The sequence below is a fragment of the Lichenostomus cassidix genome, unplaced genomic scaffold, assembly GCF_008360975.1.
Source record: "Lichenostomus cassidix isolate B80296 unplaced genomic scaffold, HeHo_3.0 HiC_scaffold_39, whole genome shotgun sequence".
Lineage (NCBI taxonomy): Eukaryota > Metazoa > Chordata > Aves > Passeriformes > Meliphagidae > Lichenostomus > Lichenostomus cassidix.
Window position 1 is genome coordinate 1686341 of NW_028147446.1, and position 22477 is coordinate 1708817.

General features: G+C 54.6%; 3 protein-coding genes across 13 annotated transcripts in view; all 3 read left to right on the top strand.

Annotated features, from left to right (window-relative positions):
- Positions 1–1246, top strand: part of BRD4 (bromodomain containing 4) — a 153860-nt gene extending 152614 nt beyond the window's left edge. For 3 of the 4 annotated variants that reach the window (XM_085046118.1, XM_085046117.1, XM_085046116.1), the window contains one exon: positions 1046–1245. In XM_085046118.1, coding sequence (XP_084902244.1) covers positions 1046–1114 — 69 coding nt within the window. In that variant the 3' untranslated portion in view covers positions 1115–1245. Of the gene's footprint in view, positions 1–1045 lie in introns of all 4 variants that reach the window. The other variant, XM_085046119.1, reaches the window with a different exon arrangement.
- A 3560-nt stretch (positions 1247–4806) lies between these two features.
- On the top strand, positions 4807–13436 carry LOC146422691 (epoxide hydrolase 3-like). 2 transcript variants are annotated; one of them, XM_085046146.1, is made up of 7 exons: positions 4807–4882; positions 8527–8783; positions 9647–9732; positions 10192–10499; positions 11167–11270; positions 12613–12761; positions 13169–13436. In XM_085046146.1, exons 2-7 carry the CDS (start codon positions 8544–8546, stop codon positions 13404–13406), a joined length of 1125 nt encoding a protein of 374 aa, XP_084902272.1. In that variant the 5' UTR covers positions 4807–4882; positions 8527–8543; the 3' UTR covers positions 13407–13436. The 2 variants fall into 2 exon arrangements, with proteins under 2 accessions (XP_084902272.1, XP_084902271.1); XM_085046145.1 differs by lacking the exon at positions 4807–4882 and adding an exon at positions 6129–6324.
- A 5463-nt stretch (positions 13437–18899) lies between these two features.
- Positions 18900–22477, top strand: part of CAMSAP3 (calmodulin regulated spectrin associated protein family member 3) — a 48048-nt gene continuing 44470 nt past the window's right edge. For all 7 annotated transcript variants that reach the window (XM_085046129.1, XM_085046121.1, XM_085046122.1 and 4 more), the window contains exon 1: positions 18900–19251. In XM_085046129.1, coding sequence (XP_084902255.1) covers positions 19104–19251 — 148 coding nt within the window. In that variant the 5' untranslated portion in view covers positions 18900–19103. The remainder of the gene's footprint in view (positions 19252–22477) is intronic.

A 22477-nucleotide genomic window follows, 5' to 3' on the forward strand; every position in this document is an offset into this window, starting at 1 on the left:
GGGGGGTTTTGGGGATTTTTGGAGATTTTTTGGGGATTTTTTTGGTTTTTTTCAGGATTTTTGGGGATTCTTTGAGGATTTTTTGGGATTTTGGATTTTTTAGGGAGCAGGAGGGGAAGCACCGGGAAGTGGCGAGACTCTGGGATTTTGGGGATATTGGGGGAATTTTGGGGATTTTTTGGGGATCTTTTGAGGATTTTTTGAGATTTTTTGGGATTTTTGTGAGTTTTTTTTGTTTTTTGGGGATTTTTGGGGGATTTTTTGGGATTTTTGAGGATTTTTAGGGGATTTTTTTGAAGTTATTGGGGATTTTTGGGGATTTTTTGGGGATTTTTTCAGGATTTTGGGGTTTTTTTCAGGATTTTTGGGAATTTTTTGGGGATTTTTGGGGGGATTTTTTGGGCATTTTTTGGGGATTTTCTGGAAATTATTGGGGGTTTTTTGGGGGATTTTTGTGGTTTTTGGGGTTTTTTCAGGATTTTTGGGGGATAAATATCCCAAATATCCCCAAAAAATCGCCAAAAATCCCCCCCAAAAATATTTTAAAATAAAAAAATAAAAATCCAAAAATCCTCAAAAACCCCAAAAAATGCTAAAACTCCAAACCCCAAAATGCTAGAAATGCCAAAAACCCCGAAAAATGCCAAAAACCTCCAAAACCCCAATAAATCCCAAAACCCCAAAATGCTAAAAACCCCAAAAAACCCCCAAAAAATCAAAAACCCCAAATAATGCTAAAAATCTAAAAAAAAACCCCAAAAAATGGTCAAAACCTCAAAAAAAACCCCAATAAAAATCCCCAAAAAACCCTCAAAAACGCTAAAAATCTCCAAAAAAACCCACAAAAAATATCCCAAAATATCCAAAAAAACCCGCTAAAAACATCCAAAAAAACACCCTAAAAAAATCCCAAAAAACCCCCAAAAAATCCCAAAAAAACCCAAAAAAAATCCCAAAAACGTCCAGAAAAAATCCCAAAAAACCCCAAAAATTCAGAAATAAAAAATCCAGGAATTTTTTCCCTTTTTTTTTTCGGAATTCCCAGATGGCAGCGACGATCGACATGAACTTCCAGAGTGACCTCCTGGCGATTTTCGAGGAAAATCTTTTCTAGAGGAAAAGAGAAGAGAAAAGAGAAGAGAAGAGAGGAGAAGATTCCGGAAAATTCCGGCGAAATTCCGGCCGGATTTGACTCTTTCCCAAAAAACACAAAAAAAAAGACAAAAAAACAAAAAACGACAGAAAAAATAAAAAAAAAAAAGACGAAACAACAAAAATTCCTTTTTTCTTTTATTTTTTTTCTTCCTTTTATTTTGGTTTTTTTTCTCCTGCCTATATAAAATGACGATGGAAAAAGAAAAAGACCAAACAAAAAAAAAAAAATGGGACTCTCTCCGTTGAAAATGTTGGAAAAATAATAATAAAAAAAATTCGGAATGGGGAGAGGGGAGGTGCCTTACCCCAGAATTCCTTTTTTTTTTTTTTGGGTTTTTCCTTCACACCAAAACCCTAAAATTCCCACTTTTCCCAGGAAAAAAATTCCCAAGATTGAGAATTTTAATTTTCATTTTTTTGTCTTTTTTTTTTTTTTTTTCAGGGGGTTTTTGGGGTTTTATTTTTCGGTTTTTCCGACGGCGACAAAAAAAAAATGGGAAAAAAAATTCCTGATTTTTTTTTTTAATTTTTTTGGGGTGGATTTGGGATTTTTTTGGGGAGGAATTTGGGGGGGGAGGGGTGATGCCACTGCCTCAGGGACTTCCCCCCCTTCGCCTTGCTCTCCTCTCCTGCTGGAATTTTCCTCCTTTTCCTCCTTTTTTTCCTTTTCCTCCTTTTTCATTTCCATCCTTTCCCAAAAATTCCCCTTTTTTCCTGACTTTTTCCCTTTTTTCCCTAATTTTTTCCCTTTTTTCACTGATTTTTTCTTTTTTTTTCTGATTTTTTCCCTTTTTTCCCTGATTTTTTCCCTTTTTTCTGATTTTTTCCCTTTTTTTCTGATTTTTTTCCTTTTTTTCTGATTTTTTTCCCTTTTTTTCTGATTTTTTTCCCTTTTTTTCTGATTTTTTTCCCTTTTTTCCTGATTTTTTCCCTTTTTTTATGATTTTTTCCCCTTTTTTTCTGATTTTTTCCCTTTTTTCTGATTTTTTTCCTTTTTTTTTTCTGATTTTTTCCTCCTTTTTTGATTTTTTTAAATCCTTTTTTCTTGATTTTTTTTCCCTTTTTTTCTTGATTTTTTCCTTTTTTTTCCTGATTTTTTCCCTTTTTTTCTGATTTTTTTATCCTTTTTTCTTGATTTTTTTCTTTTTTTTTCTGATTTTTTTCCTCTTTTTTGTTTTTGATTTTTTTATCCTCTTTTTCCTGATTTTTCCCCTTTTTTCCTGATCTTTCCCTTTCTTTCCCAGATTTTTTCTCCTTTTTTTCTGATTATTTTTTCCCCTATTTTTTTCCTGATTTTTCCTTTTTTTCCCCAATTTTTCTTTTCTTTTTTCCTGATTTTTTCCTTTCTTTTTTTCCTTTCCCCTGATTTTATCCTTTTTTTTCTGATTATTTTCTTTTTTCCTCATTTTTCCTTTTCCTGATTTTTTTTCTTTCCAGATTTTTTTCTTTTTCTCTGATTTTTTCCTTTTTTTTCTTATTTTTTTCCTTTTCCCCGTTTTTTCTATTTTTTTCCTTTTTTTCCCCTTTTTTCCTATTTTTTTTCCTCCTTTTTTCCTTTTCCCTCCTTTTTCCTAATTTTCCCTCATTTTTTCCTTCACCTCCCTCTTCCCCTTTATTTTTTTAATTTTCCTTTTCCCTTTTTTTCCCTTTTTAATTTTTTCCTTTTCAATTTTCCTTCTTTTCCCTTTTTTTTAAAAAAATTTCTTCCTTCCAAATCCCAATTTTCCCCATTTTTCCCCATTTTTCCCCATTTTTTCCCCCAATTTTCCCCATTTTTCCCCATTTTTTCCCCATTTTTTATACATCCTTCCCCATTTTCTAACTTCCTCCTCCTCCTCCTTCCCTTTTTTCCCCCAAAATTCCCTTTTTTCCCCCAAAATTCGCCGTTCGGAATTTTTTTTTTATTATTTCCCCATTTTCCCTCCTTTCCCAACAAATTTCTTTTTTAATTTTATACAAAATCCCAACAAATTGCCCCAAAATCCCAGGAATTCTCACTTCCCCCCCCCAGCCCGGGCTTGTATTAATTATTATTAATTAATTAATTTTATTTGGGTGCCAATCCCGATTTTTTTTTTTTTTTTTTCCCTCCCTTTTCCCGGAATTCCCGGAATTCCCGGAATTTCGCCGATCGTGGAATTAAAACAAAAAGCTGCGAGTTTTTGGTTTTGTATAAAAGAGAAAAAAAAAAAGAAAAAAAAAAAAAAAAAAAATCGGAATTTTCGTTTTTTTTGCCCCAAAAAAAAAGGCGGGAAAAGGGAGGGTGGGGAGGGGCGGAGGGGGGAGGGGCGAAATGGGAGAGAAAAATCCAAATTAAATATTTATAAAGTTTTTAGAGAAATTAGGAAATATTTAGAAATTCAATATTTAGAAATTAAATATTTAGGAATTAAATATTTAGGAATTAACTATTTAGGAATTAAAATTTCAGCCGTTGGGGAAATTTAGGAAATGAAAAATCAAAAAAATCACAGAAATTGGAAATTTAAATTTAAATTTCAATTGAAAAAAACCTTAAAAATGGAAATGAAAAATTTGGGAAGTTTTAAGTTGAAATTGAGAAATGGGAAAATTCGGCGTTTTGAATTTGGAAGTCGAAAAATTAAAAAATTTTAAAATTAAAAATAAAAAGTAAATCAAAATAAAATGGAATTTTAAAAGTCACAGAACTCCAAAAATTTGAAATTTAAAATTCAGAAGTTGAAATTTGGAAATGGAAATTGAAAAAGGAAACGAAAATCCAAAAAAATCACAGAATATGAAAATTCGAATTTTTATTTTTTTAATTTGAAGTTGAAATTGGCAGAAATTGAAATTCCATGAAGTTGAAAATTCGGAGATAAAAATCCAAAATTAGGAAACTTTTGAAGATTTGAAATTTAAAAATTGGAAAATCTGAAGTTGAAGAGAAATGGAAATTTCTATATTTTTCGACATGTTGAAAATTAAAATTCGAAAAAAGGGGGAAAGGAGGAGGAAAAAAAGGGACAGAAAAGGGAAAATAATAACTAAAAAAAGTAAAAAAAAATTTAAAATAAAACAATTGGGGGGAAAAAAGCAAAAAAAGGCAAAAAAACACCAAAAAGAGGCAAAAACTGCAGAAAAAGGTGAAAACTGGAAAAAAACAAAAGGAAAAAAACCAAAAAAATCCACAAAAAGCCAAAAAAAAGGAAGAAAAAGACACAAAAAAAACCCCAAAAAGCCCCAAATTCACCCCAAACAGGCCACGCCCACCTCGCGCGCTGATTGGCTGCTCCCACCAGGCTCCGCCCCTCCTTCCCGCCGTTATCCAATCAGCGCTCGGGGGCGTGGTTCGCGCGGTGGAACCCGGAAGTGGCGCGAGGAGGGTTTGGGGAGGAAGCGACAGAGCTGCGATCGCGACAGAGGCGACAGGAGCGCTCTGGGACACCGCCGTGTCGCGACAGGAGCCGCTCTGGGACACTGCCGTGTCGCGACAGGAGCCGCTCTGGGACAGCCCGGTGTCGCGACAGGAGCCTCTTTGGGACACCGCCGTGTCGCGACAGGAGCCGCTCTGGGACAGCCCGGTGTCGCGACAGAAGTCACTCTGGGCCAACCCCGTGTGTCGCGATAGGAGCCGCTTTGGGACACTCCGGTGTCGCGGCAGAAGTCACTCCGGGCCACCCTGGTGTCGCGACAGGAGCCGCTCTAGGCCACCCTCAGTGTCGCGATAGGAGTCACTCCGGGCCGCCCCGGTGTGTCGCGACAGGTGGGTGGTGGCGCTGGGGACACTGGGAGGGGGCGGGGCTGGGCTGGGGACACACGGGGGTGGGACAGTGACAGCGCCTGTCGCGATAGGCCGGGAGGGGTTGGGGACACACAGGGGGTGGGACAGTGACAGCGCCTGTCGCGATAGGGCCGGGAGGGGTTGGGGACACACAGGGGGTGGGACAATGACAGCGCCATGTCGCGATAGCGCCGGGAGGGGGCGGGGCTGGGGGGAGGGGTTGGGGACACACGTGGGACAATGACAGCGCCATGTCGCGATAGGGCCGGGAGGGAGGGGAATGGCTGCTTGGGGACAGCGCGGGGACAGAGACACTCTGTGTCGTGACACCTCCTGGGTGACAGGGACAGCCTGATGTTGTGACACTCTTGGTGACAGGGACATTCCGTATCGTGACATCTCCTTGGTGACAGTGACATCCCAATGTCATGACACCTCTTTGGTGACAAGGACACCTCAATGTTGTGACACTCTTGGTGACAGGGCCAGCAATGTCGTGACATCCTGGGGACAGAGACACTCCATGTCGTGATGTCCCCTTGGTGACAGGGACACCCCAATGTCATGACACTTGGTGACAGGGACATTCCATGTCGTGACACTCTTGGTGACAGGGACAGCGATGTCGTGACATCCTGGGGACAGAGACACCCCAATGTCGTGATGTCCCCTTGGTGACAGTGACACCCCATTTATGGGACACTCTTGGTGACAGGGACACTCCATGTTGTGACAGTCCCTTGGTGACAAGGACATTCCATGTCGTGACATGCTGGTGACAGAGACATCCCGTGTGGGGACAGCCTTGGTGACAGTGACACCCTGATGTCGTGACACCCCCTGGGTGACAGGGACACTCCATGTCGTGACATCACCCTGGGGACAGTGACACTCCGTTTCTGGGACCCCCTTGGGGACAGTGACACTGCTGGCACTGCAGGGGTGACAACCCAGGGGTGACATCCTTGATGGTGACAACCCAGGGGTGACATCCTGGGGTGGTGACACTCTGGGGTGGTGACACTTTGGGGGTGGGGACATCCTGGGGGTGACAATCTGGGGTGGTGACATCCAAGGAATGGTGACATCCTGGGGGTGGTGACATCGGAGGAACATCCCTGGCAGTGCCACCCACGGGTGGTGACATTTTGGGGACGGTGACATCACAGGAATGGTGACACTCTGGTTTTCGCGCCACCCCTGCCGGTGCCACCTGGGGGGTGGTGACATCCCGAGGGTGGTGACATCCAAAGTGACACCCAAGGAATGGTGACACCCAGGGGTGGTGACACCCAAGGAGTGGTGACATCCCTGATGGTAACACCCAAGGAATGGTGACATCCTGGTTTTGGTGGCACCTGGGAAATAGGACAGACGGTGACACTGCAGCCCGGGAGTGACACTGCAGAGACTGCGGGGACAAGGTGGGACAAGGGGGACACCGTGGGGACAGTGTGGGGCTATGGGGACACTGTGGACACCATGGGGACAATGGGGAGCTATGGGGACAATGGGGACACTGGGGGGACAGTAGGGACACCATGGGGACAGTTGGGACACTGTGGGCACCATGGGGACAATGGGGACAAGGTGGGACAGGGAGACAGAGGGGACAATGTGGGGACAGTAGGGACAATGGGGACACTGGGGGGACACTGGAGGGACAATGTGGGGCTATGGGGACAATGGGGACACCGTGGGGACAATGTGGACAGTTGGGACACTGTGGGGACCATGGGGACAGTGAGGACAAGGTGGGACACTGGAGGGACACCGTGGGGACAATGTGGGGCTATGGGGACAATGGGAACACTGTAGGGACAGTAGGGACAAGGGGGACAATTGGCACACTGTGGGGACCATGGGGACAATGAGGACAAGGTGGGACAGTGTGGGGCTATGGGGACAATGGGGACAGTGTAGGGACAGTAGGGACACCATGGGGACAATGGGGACAGTTGGGACACTGTGGGGACCATGGGGACAAGGAGGACAAGGTGGGGACAGCAGAGACAATGGGGACAACGTGAGAACAATGTGGGGACACAGTAGGGACAATGGGGACACTGGGGGGGCTGTGGGGGACAATGGGGACACCATGGGGACAATGATGACACTGGGGGGACAACGGGGGCACCGCAGGAGCCTTGGGGACAATGGGGACCCCATGGGGACATTTGGGACACCATGGGGACAATGAGGACACTGTGGGGACAAGGTGGGGACAATGGGGGCACCGCAGGAGCCTTGGGGACTCTGCAGGGCCTGTGGGGACAATGGGGACACTGTGGGGACAGTGGGGACAATGGGGACACACTGGGGGCTGTGGGGACACCATGGGGACAATGGGGACACTGCAGGGGCCTTGGGGACAATACAGACACCATAGGGACACCTTGGGGACAATGGGGACACTGTGGCACCCTTGGGGACACTGCGGCACCCTTGGGGACACCCTGGCCATGGTGACACAGGGGACACGAGGCCACCCTGGGGACAAAGCCACCACGTGATGGGGACACCTTAGGGATGGGAGATCCGGCTGTCCCCAGCTGTCCCCAGATGTCTCTGCATTGTCCCCAGCTGTCCCCAGGTGTCCCTGTATTGTCCCCATGCCACTGTCCCTGACATCCCCACATCCCCACATTGTCCCCTGCTGTCCCCAGTGTCCCCATGCTGCTGTCCCTGATATCTCCATGTCCCCACATTGTCCCCAGGTGTCCCCACGTCACTGTCCCTGACCTCTCCACATCCCCCAGCTGTCCCCACATTGTCCCCATATTGTCCCCAGCTGTCCTGATTCTCCTGTCCCCAATGTCCCCCAGGTGTCCCCATGTCACTGTCCCTGATATCCCCATGTCCCCACATTGTCCCCATTGTCCCCAGCTGTCCCCATGTCACTGTCCCTGAGATTCCCATGTCCTCCAGGTGTCCCCAGCTGTCCCCACACTGTCCCCACATTGTCCCCAGGTGTCCCCATGTCGCTGTCCCTCACATCCCCAGCTGTCCCCACATTGTCCCCATTGTCCCCAGGTGTCCCCATGTCACTGTCCCTGATATCCCCATGTCCCCACATTGTCCCCATTGTCCCCACATTGTCCCCAGCTGTCCCCATGTCGCTGTCCCTGATATCCCCATGTCCCCACATTGTCCCCAGGTGTCCCCAGGTGTCCTGATGCTCCTGTCCTTGATATCCCCATGTCCCCACATTGTCCCCAGTGTCCCCATGTCGCTGTCCCTGATATCCCCATGTCCCCCAGCTGTCCCCAGCTGTCCCCACATTGTCCCCAGTGTCCCCATGTCGCTGTCCCTGATATCCCCATGTCCCCCAGCTGTCCCCACATTGTCCCCATATTGTCCCCGAGTGTCCCCATGCTGCTATCCCTCACATCCCCATGTCCCCACATTGTCCCCATTGTCCCCAGCTGTCCCCATGTCACTGTCCCTGATGTCCCCATGTCCCCCAGGTGTCCCCGCATCGTCCCCACATTGTCCCCAGCTGTCCCCATGTCACTGTCCCTCACATCCCCAGCTGTCCCCACATTGTCCCCAGCTGTCCCCATGTCACTGTCCCTGATATCCCCATGTCCCCCAGGTGTCCCCAGCCGTCCCCACATTGTCCCCAGTGTCGCCAGCTGTCCCCATGCCGCTGTCGCCCGTCCTGCTCGCCCCCACGCGCCTCCTGCTGGCCGCACGTCGCCTGGTCGCCCGGCTGGCGCTGCTGGTGGCCGCGGTGACCTCGGCGGTGGCTTTTGTCCTCTGGGCGGTGGCGCTGCTGCTCCGGCGCGGTCCTGTCGCGACATTCCGGTGGCGCCGTCGCGACAAAGCTCCGCCGGGGCTGCGCGACGAGACCTTCGGGGAGCATCGTCACCTGCGGCTCAAGGTGAGCCGATTTTGGGGAGTTTTGGGATTTTTTTGGGATTTTTTGGGGGATTTTTGGGGGTTTTTTTGTGGAGTTTTTAAGAATTTTTTCTGGATTTTTCGGGGAATTTTTCTGATTTTGGTTTTGGGGATTTTTTTGGATTTTGGGAGTTTTTTTTGTTTTTGAGAATTTTTCTGGATTTTTTTGGGAATTTTTCGGGATTTTTTCGGGGTTTTTGGGGATTTTTTTTTTATTTTGGGAGATTTTTGGGGGTTTTTGAGGGTTTTTTTGTGGCGTTTTTAAGAATTTTTTCTGGATTTTTCGGGTTTTTTGGGGATTTTTTCGGGTTGTTTTGGGTTTTTTTTCGGGGTTTATTGGGAATTTTTTTTGGCTTTTGGGAGATTTTTTGGGGGGTTTGGAGTTGGGTTTTTTGGTGGGGTTTTTAAGAATTTTTTCTGGATTTTTGGGGGAATTTTTCGGGATTTTTTCGGGGTTTTTTGGGGATTTTTGGGGGATTTTTTTGGATTTTTTCTGGGTTTTTTTGGGGAATTTTTCGGGGTTTTTTTTTGGTTTTTTCGGAGTTTTTTTGGAATTTTTTTTTTTTGGGAGATTTTTTGTGGGTTTCTTTGTGGGGTTTTTAAAGATTTTTTTTTCTGGATTTTTTTGGGAATTTTTCGGGTATTTTGGGGATTTTTTTCGGGTTTTTTGGGGGATTTTTTTAGGGTGTTTTTTTTGGTTTTGTGAGTTTTTTGGGGATTTTTTAAAAATATTTTTGGCGGGTTTTTTTGAGATTTTTTTGGGGGGAGTTTTCTGGGTGGTCTTTGGGTGTTCATATCTCCCAATGTCCCCACCGATGTCCCCACCGATGTCCCCAATGTCCCCAGAGCTCAGGGCTGTGGCTCCACTATGTCACTCGAGGTCCCCCTGAGGCTCCCTTGGTGCTGCTGCTGCATGGCTTCCCCCAGAACTGGTGAGAAATGTCCCCAAAGTGTCCCCAGAGTGTCCCCAGATGTCCTGAAAATGTCCCCAAATGTCCCCAATCCCCTATTGTCCCCAAATGTCCCCAATGTCTCCAAATGTCCCCAATGTCACCATTAATGTCACCAATGTTCCCAATATCCCCAATGTCCCCAATGTCTCCATTGTCCCCAAATATCCCCAGTGTCCCCAATGTCACCATTAATGTCCTCAACAACCCCAATGTCTCCAAATGTCCCCAATGTCCCCGATATCCCCAACATCCCTAATGTCCCCATTGTCCCCAATGTCCCTGTTATCCCCAACATCTCCAATGTCCCCAATGTCCCCAATGTCCCCAAATATCCCCAGTGTCCCCAATGTCCCCAACATCCCTAATGTCCCCAATGTCCCCATTATCCCCAATGTCCCCAACACCCCCAATGTCCCCGCTGTCCCCGATGTCCCCAAGGTTCTGCTGGCGCCACATCATGACGGAGCTCAGCCCCCATTTCCGGCTGGTGGCTTTGGACCTCCGCGGCTGCGGCGACTCCGAGAAGCCACCGGGGAGGGACAGCTACCGCCTGGACCTCCTCCTGGGTGACATCCGGGACGTCATCGAGGCCCTGGGGACCCGCGGGGACGGTGGGGACAGCGCCAGGTGTGTCCTGGTGGGACACGACTGGGGTGGCGTCCTGGCCTGGGAGGTGGCAGCGAGTCACCCGCAGCTGGTGGAGAAGCTGGTGGTGATGGACGGACCTCAGCGGGGAGTGATGGCAGGTGACAGCTGGGGACACCGGGGACAGCGGGGGTGTTGGGGACAGTGGGGGTGTTGGGGACACTGGGGACATTGAGGGGATTGGGGACAGTAGGGACTTTGGGGATACTGGGGATAATGGGGGGCTTGGGGACATTGGGGACATTTGGGGACATTGGGGATGTTGGGGACATTGGGGATGTTGGGGATATTGGGGACATTGGGGACATTGGGGACATTGGGGATATTGGGGACATTGGGGATATTGGGGACATTGGGGACATTGGGGACATTGGGGATACTGGGGATGTTGGGGACAATGGAGACATTGGGGGACATTGGGGTTAATGGAGACGTTGGGGACATTGGGGACAATTGGGATAATGGGGGGATGGGGATGTTGGGGACATTTTGGGGAACATCATGGGGACATTGGGGGCATTGGGCAAGTGACTCTGTGGTGACCCTGAGGTGACCCCAGTGACCCTGAGGTGACCCTGGTTGCCCCAAGGTGACCCTGGTGGCATTGCAGTGACCATGGTGGCCCTGAGGTGACCCTGAGGTGACCCCGAGGTGACCCTGGTGGCCCCGAGGTGACCCTGGTGACCCCGAGGTGACCCTGGTGGCCCTGAGGTGACCCCGAGGTGACCCCAGTGACCCCGAGGTGACACTGTCACTGTCCCCACGCAGACTTCACCTGCCGCCACCCGTCGCAGCTGCTGCGCTCCTGTTACATGTTCCTGTTCCAGCTGCCCTGGCTGCCCGAGCTGCTGCTGGCCCTGGCTGACTTCCAGGTCACCTTGGTCACCTCTGTCACCTCCCTGTCACCTCCCTGTCACCTCTGTCCTCTCCCTGTCACCTCTTTTCCCACTTTGTCCCCAATTCTGGGGACCTTGGCACCACCCAGCCTGTCACCTCTGTCCCCTCCTTGTCACCTTTGTCACCTCCCTGTCACCTCTGTTCCCTCCCTGTCCCCTCTGTCACCTCCCTGACACCTCTGTCCCCTCCTTGTCACCTCTGTCCCCTCCCTGTCACCTCCCTGACACCTCTGTCCCCTCTGTCCCCTCCCTGTCCCCTCTTTTCCCACTTTGTCCCCAATTTCGGTGATCTTGGCACCACCCAGCCTGTCACCTTTGTCCCCTCCCTGTAACCTCTGTCACCTCTGTCCCCTCCCTGTCACCTCTGTCCCCTCTGTCACCTCTGTCCCCTCTGTCACCTCCCTGACACCTCTGTCACCTCCTTGTCCCCTCCTCACCCACTTTGTCCCCAATTTTGGGGGTCTTGGCACCACCCAGCCTGTCACCTCTGTCCCCTCCCTGTCACCTCTGTCCCCTCCTTGACACCTCTGTCACCTCCCTGTCACCACTGTCCCCTCCCTGTCACCTCTGTCCCCTCTGTCACCTCTGTCCCCTCTGTCACCTCCCTGTCACCTCTGTCCCCTCTGTCACCTCTGTCCCCTCTGTCACCTCCCTGACACCTCTGTCACCTCCCTGACACCTCTGTCCCCTCCCTGACACCTCTGTCACCTCCTCACCCACTTTGTCCCCAATTTCGGGGATCTCAGCACCACCCAGCCCGAATTTCTCCCATTTTCTCCCCAATTTTAGGGATTTTTCCCCACAATTTTCGGGATTTTTCCCCATAATTTTCGCCCATTTTTCCCACCATTTTCCCCCATTTTGTCCCCAATTTACCTCCATTTCCCTCCCATTTTTCCCCCAGTTTTCAGGATTTTTCCCAATTTTCAAGACTTTTCCCCCCAATTTTTGGGATTTTTCCCCCAATTTTCGGGATTTTTCCCAATTTTCAGGATTTTTCCCCAGATGCTGAGGATGTTCCTGACCAGTTCCTGCACTGGGATCCAGAGTGTGACTCCTTTTTTCCCCATTTTTTTCCCATTTCCCACCCAATTTTCCCTCAATTTTTCCCCATTTTTCCCCCAATTTTCGGGATTTTTCCCAATTTTTGGGATTTCCCCAGATGCTGAGGTCATTCCTGACCAGTTCCTGCACTGGGATCCAGAATGTGACTCCCATTTTCCCATTTTTCCCCCGTTTTGCCCCCAGTTTTCAGGATTTTTCCCCCATTTTCCCCCAGTTTTCACGTTTTTGACCCAAATTTTCGGGATTTCCCCAGATGCTGAGGTCGTTCCTGACCAGTTCCCGCACTGGGATCCGCAATCCTGCCAGTCGCCTCTCGGAGGAGGAACTCGACTGTTACCTCTTCGCTCTGTCCCAGCCCGGGGGGCTCAGCCCCCCAATCCACTTGTACCGCAACATCTTCGGGTCAGTCGGGGTCCCAGGTGGGATTGGGGTCATCCCAGTTGGGTTTGGGGTCATCCCAGTTGGGTTTGGGGTCATCCCAGTTGGAATTGGGGTGATCCCAGTTGGGTTTGGGATGATCCCAGTTGGGTTTGGGGTGAACCAGTTGGGTTTGGGTTCATCCCAGTTGGGTTTGGGGTGAACCAGTTGGGTTTGGGTTCATCCCAGTTGGGTTTGGATAATCCCAGTTGGGTTTGGGGTGATCCCAGATGTCCCCAATGTCCCCAAATGTCCCCAATATCTCCAATGTCCCCACTGATGTCCCCAAATGTCCCCAATATCCCCAAATGTCCCCAAATGTCCTCACTGATGTCCCCACTGATGTCCCCAACGTCCCCAAATGTCCCCAACGCTGTCCCCTGTCCCCGCAGCTCCCCCCCGATCCCGCGCGAAGCTCCCCCTCCCCCCACGCTGCTGCTCTGGGGTTCCCATGATGCCTTTCTGCACCCCGGCCTTGGCCACGCCCACCTGCGCTGGCTCCGCCCCCCGGCGCGGCTCCGCCTCCTGCCCGACGCCTCCCATTGGCTGCCCGAGGAGAGGCCACGCCTCCTGGCGCGGCTGATTGGCGAGTTCCTGGGGGGCGGGGCCGGGGAGGGGGAGGGGGAGTAGCCACGCCCCTTCGGCCGGGGAGGGGGAGGAGCTTGGGGAGGGGGAGGGGCTTGACAGCTGGAATGGAGTCCTGAACATCTGGAGTGGGAAAACCCCCGAAGGCAGGGTGGGGGGGAACCCCAACATCTGGAATGGAAAACCCCGCCCCCCCCAACATCTGGAAATTTGGGGAGAAATTTGGGGTCCTGGTGGGTGGGTGGGACCCCCCTGAACATCTGGAATGGTGAACCTGGTGAGGGGTGGTGGGGAACCTCAACATCTGGAACGGCGTCCCAAACATCTGGAACCGTGACCCTGGTGGGTGGTGGGAACTCAACATCTGGATGGGAAACCCCCAAACATCTGGAAGGGAGAGCCTGGTGAGGGGTGGGACCTCAACATCTGGAATGGGAAACTCCAACATCTGGAATGGGAAACCCCCAAACATCTGGAACGGAGAGCCTGGTGGGTGATGGGAACACCCTCCCCCCCAACATCTGGAATAGGGAACCCCCCAAACATCTGGAACGGGGGGCCCCCGGTGGGCGACGGGACCCCCAACATCTGGATGAGGAACCTCCAACATCTGGAATGGGGACCCCGGGGGGGATGGGGAATCCCCCAACATCTGGAACGGGGATCCTTCAACATCTGGATGAGGACCGCTGGGGGGAGGTGGGGGATGGGTGATTCCCCACATCTGGATGGGGTGCAGCCCCTCCCCCCCGAGAACATCTGGAGGGGAGGAGCCTCAATAAATTCGGGGGGCGCAGGAAATGGGGGAGGGGCAGGAACGTTTTTTGGGGGGAAAATTTGGGGCCCTGGGTGGGGGATGGGTGGGAATTTTGGGGTCCTGGGAGGAAATTTTGGGGTCCTGAGTATGAATTTTGGGTTCTGGTTGGGAAATTTTGGGGTCCTGGGTGTGAATTTTGGGGTCCTGGGAGGAAATTTGGGTAGAATTTGGGTCCTGGGTGGGGGATGGGTGGGAATTTTGGGTTCTGGGAGGGAAATTTTGGGTTCCCAGGTGTGAATTTTGGGTCCTAGGTGGGGGATGGGCGGGAATTTTTGGGTTCTGGGAGGAAATTTTAGGGTCCTGAGTATGAATTTTGGGTTCTGGTTGGGAAATTTTGGGTTCTGGGTGGGAAATTTGGGGTCCTGAGAGGAAATTTGGGGAGAATTTGGGTCCTGGGTGGGGGATGGGTGGCAATTTTGGGTCCTGGTTGGGAATTTTGGGGTTCCAGCTGTCAATTTTGGGGTCCTGAGTGTGAAATTTGGGGAGAATTTGGGTCCTGGTTGGGAATTTTGGGTTCTGGTTGGGAATTTTGGGTTCCCAGGTGGGAATTTTGGGTCCTGAGTGGGGGATGGGTGGGAATTTTGGGTTTCCGGATGGCAATTTTGGGGTCCCAGCTGTCAATTTTGGGGTCCCAGCTGTCAATTTTGGGGTTCCGGATGTGAGGCCGGGGTGGGGGAGGGGTGGATTTTGTCTCCCTCTCCCTCTCTCTCCCTCCCCCATTTTTAAGCCTCTTAAAGATTTCTGGCAGCGGCGGATTAAGGGTGGGGGAGGGGCGGTTTGGGTGGGGAGGGGCGGGTTTGGGGTGGGGAGGATTGGTGGGGGAGGGGCGGATTTGGGGGTGGGGAGGGGCAGATTTGGGGTGGGGAGGGAGGATTGGGGGTGGGGAGGGGAGGAGACCCCGCGCCGCCCCCCCCCCACCCCGCGCGCGCCGCGCCACCCCCGCCCCTCCCCCACCCCTCCCAGTTTAACCAGTTGGACCGGATGGACCGGACTGGGAGGGTGGGGGAGGGGCGGGGGGAACACCCCTGCCCCTCCCCCACCCCCAGGGTGGCACTGCTGGCGTCACCTGGCGTGTCGCTCGGTGTCCCCAAGTGCCACCCGAGGTGTCCCCAAGGCTCTTCTGTGTCACTCAGTGCCACCCATGGTGTCCCCAAGGCTTTTCTGTGTCACTCAGTGTCACCTGACGTGTCGCTCGGTGTCCCCAAGTGTCACCCTCGGTGTCCCCAAGGCTTTTCTGTGTCACTCAGTGTCACCTGATGTGTCGCTTGGTGTCCCCAAGTGCCACCCTCAGTGTCCCCAAGGCCCTTCCATGTCCCTCAGTGTCCCCAAGTGCCACCCTCAGTGTCCCCAAGGCTTTTCCGTGTCACTCAGTGTCCTCCCAGTGCCACCCGTGGTGTCCCCAAGGCCTCATCCCTGTCACCTTCGGTGTCCCCATGGTGTCCCCAAGGCTTTTCCGTGTTCCTCAGTGTCCCCACGGTGTCACCCATGGTGTCCCCAAGTCCCCTCCATGTCCCCACTGATGCCACCATGTCCCCTCCGATGTCCCCATGTCCCCACCATGGCCTCCTGTCCCCATCCCTGTCACTCTCAGTGTCCCCAAGTCCCCTCCATGTCCCCTCAATGTCCCCATCCCTGTCCCTCCCCATGTCCCCTCCGTGTCCCCATGTCCCTCCCTCGCCGTGCCCCTGTCCCCACCGTGTCACCCCCATGTCACTCCCGTGTCACCCCGCCGTGTCACCCCCCTGTGTCCCTGGTACCCGCAGTGTCACCCCGCCGTGTCCCCACCGCGTCACCCTCCCAGTGTCCCTTGTCCCCACAGTGTCACCACCCGTGTCACCCCCCCGTGTCCCATGTCACCCCGCCACTGTCACCACAGTGTCACCCGTGTCACCCCCCCGTGTCCCCTGTCGGTCCCTGCCGTGTCCCCACCGTGTCCCCACAGTGTCACCACCCGTGTCCCGTGTCTCCGTGTCCTCCCGTGTCACCGCCACTTGTCACCCGTGTCACCCCCGTGTCGGTCCCTGCCGTGTCCCCACAGTGTCCCCGCCGTGTCACCCCCCGTGTCTCGCTGTGTCCCCGCCGTGTCACCCTGCCATTGTCACCCGTGTCACCCTGCCATTGTCACCCGTGTCACCCCCCGTGTCGGTCCCGCCGTGTCCCCACAGTGTCACCCGTGTCACCCCCGTGTTGTGGTTGTGTGTGTGTGTTGTTTGGTGGTGTGTGTCACCCGTGTCACCCCCCCGTGTCGGTCCCGCCGTGTCCCCACAGTGTCACCACAGTGTCACCCCCCCCGTCCCGTGTCGGTCCCGCGTTGCCATGGCCGCGGCGGAAAATAGGGCACGGGGAGGGGCCTGGGGGGACACGGGACACCGCTGGGGACAAGGGACAGCGACACCGCCATGGGGACACCGGCTGGGGACACCGCTGGGGACAAGGGACACCGACACAGACATGGGGACACTGACTCGGACTGGGGACACCGACTGGGGACAAGGGACACTGGCTGGGGACACCGACTGGGGACAAGGGACACCAACACGGACATGGGGACACGGACACAGACATGGGGAGACCGGCTGGGGACAAGGGACACCAACTGGGGACAAGGGACACCGGCTGGGGACAAGGGACAGCGACACCGCCACGGCCATGGGGACACCGGCTGGGGACAAGGGACAGGGGGGACAAGGGACACCGGCTGGGGACAAGGGACACCGACATGGGACACCGGCTGGGGACAAGGGACACCGACATGGGGACACCGGCTGGGGACAAGGGACACAATGGACATGGAGACACCGGCTGGGGACAAGGGACACCGACACGGACACAGAATTGGGGACACAGACATGGGGACACCGGCTGGGGACAAGGGACACCGACACGGATAGCGGGACAGGGGGACATGGGGACAGGGGGGAGAGGGACATGGGGACACCAACACGGACTTGGTAACATCGCCATGGGGACAGGGGGACATGGATATGGATATGGGGACAGGGGGACACCGACAGGGGACATGGACATGGGGACATGGGACACTGACAGGGGACAGTGACACAGACATGGGGACAGGCGTGACATGGACAGGGGGACACTGACATGGATATGGGGACAGATGGACATGGGGACAGAGGGACATGGGGACAGATGGACATGGGGACAGAGGGACGGGGGGGACAGAGGACCAGACAGGGGACACCGACATGGACATGGGGACAGATGGACATGGGGACAGGGGGACAGGGTGGACACTGACATGGACAGGGGGACAGATGGACAGGGGGACAGGGGGACAGGGGTGACACAGGATCCGACAGAGGGACATGGGGACACCGCTATGGGGACAGGGGGGTCGCGGCCATGGGGACAAAGGGACACAGAGCTCCCAGTGTCCCCAGTGTCCCCCGGTGCCGCCAGTCCCTCCCAGTACTTCCAGTGTCCCCAGTATCCCCAGTTCCTCCCAGTTTCTCCCAGTCCCTCCCAGTCCCCCCAGCATTCCCAGTCCCCCCAATCCCGTCCCAGTCTTCCCAGTCCTCCCAGTGTCCCCCAGCATTCCCAGTCCCCCCAGTCCCCCAGCATTCCCAGTATCCCAAATCCCCCAGTCCCTCCCAGTCCCCCCAGCATTCCCAGTCCCCCCAGTATCCCCAGTTCCCTCCCAGTCTCTCCCAGTCCCCCCAGTTCTGTCCCAGTCCCCCCAGTATCCCCAGTTCCCCAGCATTCCCAGTCCCCCCAGTATTCCCAGTATCCCAAATCCCCCCCAGTCCCTCCCAGTTCCCCAGCATTCCCAGCATCCCCAGTCCCTCCCAGTCCCCCAGTATCCCCAGTCCTCCCAGTCCCCGCAGCATTCCCAGTTCCCCAGTCTCTCCCAGTTCCCTCCCAGTGTCCCCCAATCCCCTCCCAGTCCCTCCCAGTCCCCCAGTATCCCCAGTTCCCCAGCATTCCCAGTCCCCCAAATCCCCCAGTATCTCCAGTCCTCCCAGTTCCCCAGCATTCCCAGTATCCCCAGTCCATCCCAGTCCCCCAGTCCCTCCCAGTCCCTCCCAGTATCCCCAGTCCTCCCAGTCCCCAGCATTCCTAGTATCCCCAGTCCCCCAGTATCTCCAGTCCCCCAGTCCTCCAACATTCCCAGTCTCCCAGTGTCCTCCCAGTCCCCCAGTTCAGTCCCCCAGGCCCCAGTTCAGTATCCCAGTTCCTCCCAGTCCCCCAGTCTCTCCAGTCCCTCCCAGTCCCCCCAGTCCCTCCCAGTCCCCCAGTATCCCCAGTTCCCCTCCCTCCCTCCCTTTCCCCGCGCTCCAGCCAAGGGGCGTGGCCTCCCGGCTTCCCTCAACCACGTGACCGCAGGTGCCCCGCCCCCTCCCCCACCCTCCCCGCACCTGGAGCTCGCGCCGCGCCCGCCGGAACCGCCCGAACCCCTCCGGAACCGCCCGAACCCCCCCGGGACCCCTCGGAACCCACCCGGAATCCCTCCGAACCCAGCCGAAGCCTTTCCGAACCCACCCGAAGCGGCCGAAGCAGCCAAACCCACCCGAACCCAGCCGAAGCCTCTCCGAACCTAGCCGAAGCGGCCGAGCCCAGCCGAAGCCTTTCCGAGCCCACCCGGAGCAGCCGAACCTCTCCGAACCGAGCCGAACCTCTCCGAACCCAGCCGAAGCAGCCAAACCCACCCGAAGCCTCTCCGAACCCGCCCGAAGCCTCCGAAGCTCTCCGAGCCCACCCGAAGCAGCCGAACCCACCCGAAGCTCTCCGAGCCCACCCGAAGCCCCCCCCAGCTCCCGAAGCCTCTCCGAGCCCACCCGAACCCTCTCCGATCTCCTCCGAAGCCTCTCCGATCCTTACCGAAGCCTCTCCCCGTCTCCGCTCGCCCAGCCGGTGGTCCAGCTCGCCCCGGCGGTGGTCCCGGTGGCCCCGGCGGTGGCCCCGGCATGGTCGCGGCCCCCCCGGCCGCCGCCGCCGCCATGCGCCGCGGGTTCCTGGTGCCCGAGATCCGCCCGCTCGACCAGTACGACGGAGCTCGGGCTCGCAGCGCCGCCAGCCTGGCCTGGGCCATCGCCACCGGCTACGGCGGCGCCGGTAGGAGCGGCGGGGAGGGACCGGGCAACGGGGGGGAACCGGGGTGGAGGTGGGGAGGGTCGGGGTGGGACCGGTGAGGTGCTGGGGAGGGGTACCGGTGGTACCGGAGAGGTACCGGTAATACTGGGGAGGGGTCCCGGTGGTACCGGTGATACCGGGGAGGGATCCCGGTGGTCCCTGTGATACTGGGGAGGGATCCCGGTGGTACCGGAGAGGTACCGGTAATACTGGGGAGGGGTCCTGCTGGTACCGGAGGGGTACCAGTGGTACCGGTGATACTGGGGAGGGGTTCCGGTGGTACCGGGAAGGTCTCGGTGATACCAGGGAGGGGTCCTGCTGGTACCGGTGAGGTTCCGGTGGTCCCTGTGATACTGGGGAGGGGTTCCGGTGATACCGGGGAGGTCTCGGTCATACCAGGGAGGTTCCGGTGGTACCGGTGAGGTACCTGTGGTAGTGGGGAGGGGTCTCGGTGGTCCTGCTGGTACCGGAGGGGTCCCGGTGATACTGGGGAGGGGTCTCAGTGGTCCCGCTGATAACGGGGAAGGGTCCTGGCGGTACCGGTGACATCCCGGTGGTCCCGGTGAGGTTCCGGTGGTACCGGTGACATCCCGGTGATTCTGGGGAGGGGTCGCGGTGGTACCGGTGAGGTTCCGGTGGTACCGAACCCTCAGTCCGAGTCACCGCCAAGCCATCCGGTACCGGATTTGGGGAGGGGGCTCGGTGGTCCCGGTGACATCCCGGTGGTCCCGGTGACACCCCGGTGACAATCCCGGTGACAATCCCGGTCCCGGATTTTGGGGAGGGGTCTCGGTGGTCTCGGTGACACCCCGGTGACACTCCGGTGACAATCCCGTTACCGGATTTTGGGGAGGGGTCTCCCCCCATCCCCTCCCCCCATCCCCCCCAGGCGCTTTTGTTGCAGTCCGCGGGAAAAGGGGGGGCGGTGACGTCACGCCGTGACGTCACGAGGCGGGAACCCCCCCTTGAGGCCACGCCCCCTGCGGTGGTGGGGGGGGGAGGGGTCGTTGTCCCCCCCAGTGAATCCCAGTTTGGTCCCAGTAACTCCCAGTTTGACCCCAGTGACTCCCAGTTTGATCCCAGTCCCTCCCAGTTTGACCCCAGTAACTCCCAGTTCCCCCCAAATATTTTCTGGGTTTCTCCAGATTTTTTTTAGGACCCCTCAGGTGTATCTTAGGACCCCCCAGGTGTATTTTGGGACCCCCAGGTATTTTTAGGACCCCCAGTCCCTCCCAGTTTGACCCCGGTAACTCCCTGTTCCCCCAAAAGTATTTTTTGGGACCCTCCAGGTGTATTTTAGGACCCCCCCAGGTATGTTTTAGGACCCCCAGGTGTATTTTTGGGACCCCCCAGGTATTTTTAGGACCCCCTCCAGTCCCTCCCAGTTTTCCCCAGTGACTTAGTTCCCCAGGTATTTTTTAGGACCTCCCCAGGTGTATTTTTGGGACCCTCCAGATTTTTTTGGGACCCCCAGGTATTTTTAGGACCCCAGTGCCTCCCAGTTTGAGCCCAGTAACTCCCAGCTCCCCCCAGGTATTTTTTGGGATCCCCCAGGTGTATTTTTGGGACTCCCAGGTGTATTTAGGACCCCCCAGGTGTATTTGGGACCCCTCCGGTGTATTTTAGGACCCCCAGGTGTGTTTTGGGATCCCCCAGGAGTATTTAGTTCCCCTCAGGTGTATTTCTGTGACTCCCAGGTGTATTTTAGGACCCCCCAGGTATTTTTTGGGACTCCCAGGTATTTTTTGGGACCCTCCAGGTATTTTTTTAGGACCCCCCAGGTGTATTTTGGGACCCCCCAGTCCCTCCCAGTTTGACCCCAGTGACTCCCAGTTCCCCCCAGGTATTTTTTGGGATCCTCCAGGTATTTTTTGGAACCCCCCAGGTGTATTTTTGGACCCCCCAGACATTTTTTAAGACCCCCAGGTGTATTTTGGGGACCCCCAGGTATATTTTTTGGGACCCCCAGGTATACTTTAGGACCCCCTAGGTGTATTTTTGGGACTCCCAGGTGTATTTTTGGGATCCTCCAGGTATTTTTCGGGACCCCCAGGTGTATTTTCGGACCCCCCAGTCCCTCCCAGTCCCTCCCAGTGTTCCCAGTTCCCCTCCCCCACGGGGTCAAAGTCCCCCCAGCTGCCCTTTGGCCGGGGGGTGGGGGAGGGGCAGTGGGCGTGGCTTCGTGCCAAACCACGCCCCCACCTGCCTCCCCTCCCCCACCCACCCCCGGAATGTGCCCCTCCCCCACCCCTGGGAGCCTGGCCTGGGATTGGTCGGTTTTGGGGTCACTTTTGGGGTCACCATGGCCAATTTTGAGGTCACTGTGGTCAGTTTTGGGGTCAGTTTTGGGGTCTCTGTGGTTAGTTTTGGGATCTCCGTGGTCAGTTTTGGGGTCTCCAGGTCCTTTTTGGGGTCTCCATGGTCAGTTTTGGGGTCTCTGTGGTCATTTTTGGGGTCTCCATGGGGTTTTGGGGTCTCTATGGTCAGTTCTGGGATCTCCATGGCCAATTTTGAGGTCTCCATGGGGTTTTGGGGTCTCTGTGGTCATTGTTGGGGTCAGGTGAGGGTCCATGCTGTGTCCATGCTGTGTCCGTGGTGTGTCCATGGTGGGTCAGTGATGGTCAGTGTGCACCATGGGACAGTGGTGTGTCCATGGCATGTCCGTGGTGTGTCCATGGTGGGTCAGTGATGGTCAGTGATGGTCAGTTCTGTGGTGAGTCAGTGTCCACCATGGTCAGTGATGTCTCCATGGTGGGTCCATGGTGGGTCAGTGTCCACCATGGGTTAATGGCGTGTCCATGGTGTGTCCATGGTGGGTCAGTGACGGTCAGTGTCCATCATGGTCAGTGCTGTGTCCATGCTGTGTCCATGGCGTGTCTGTGGTGGGTCAGTGATGGTCAGTGCTGTGGTGGGTCAGTGTCCATCATGGTCAGTGGCATGTCCACGGTGTGTCCATGGCGTGTCCATGGCAGGTCAGTGATGGTCAGTGTCCATCGTGGGTCAGTGGCGTGTCCCTGGTGTGTCCATGGTGGGTCAGTGATGGTCAGTGCTGTGTCCATGGCGGGTCAGTGTGCACCGTGGTCAGTGATGTCTCCACGCTGTGTCCGTGGTGGGTCAGTGTCCACCGTGGGTCAGTGGCGTGTCCCTGGTGTGTCCGTGATGGGTCAGTGATGGTCAGTGTGCACCATGGCATGTCCATGCTGTGTCC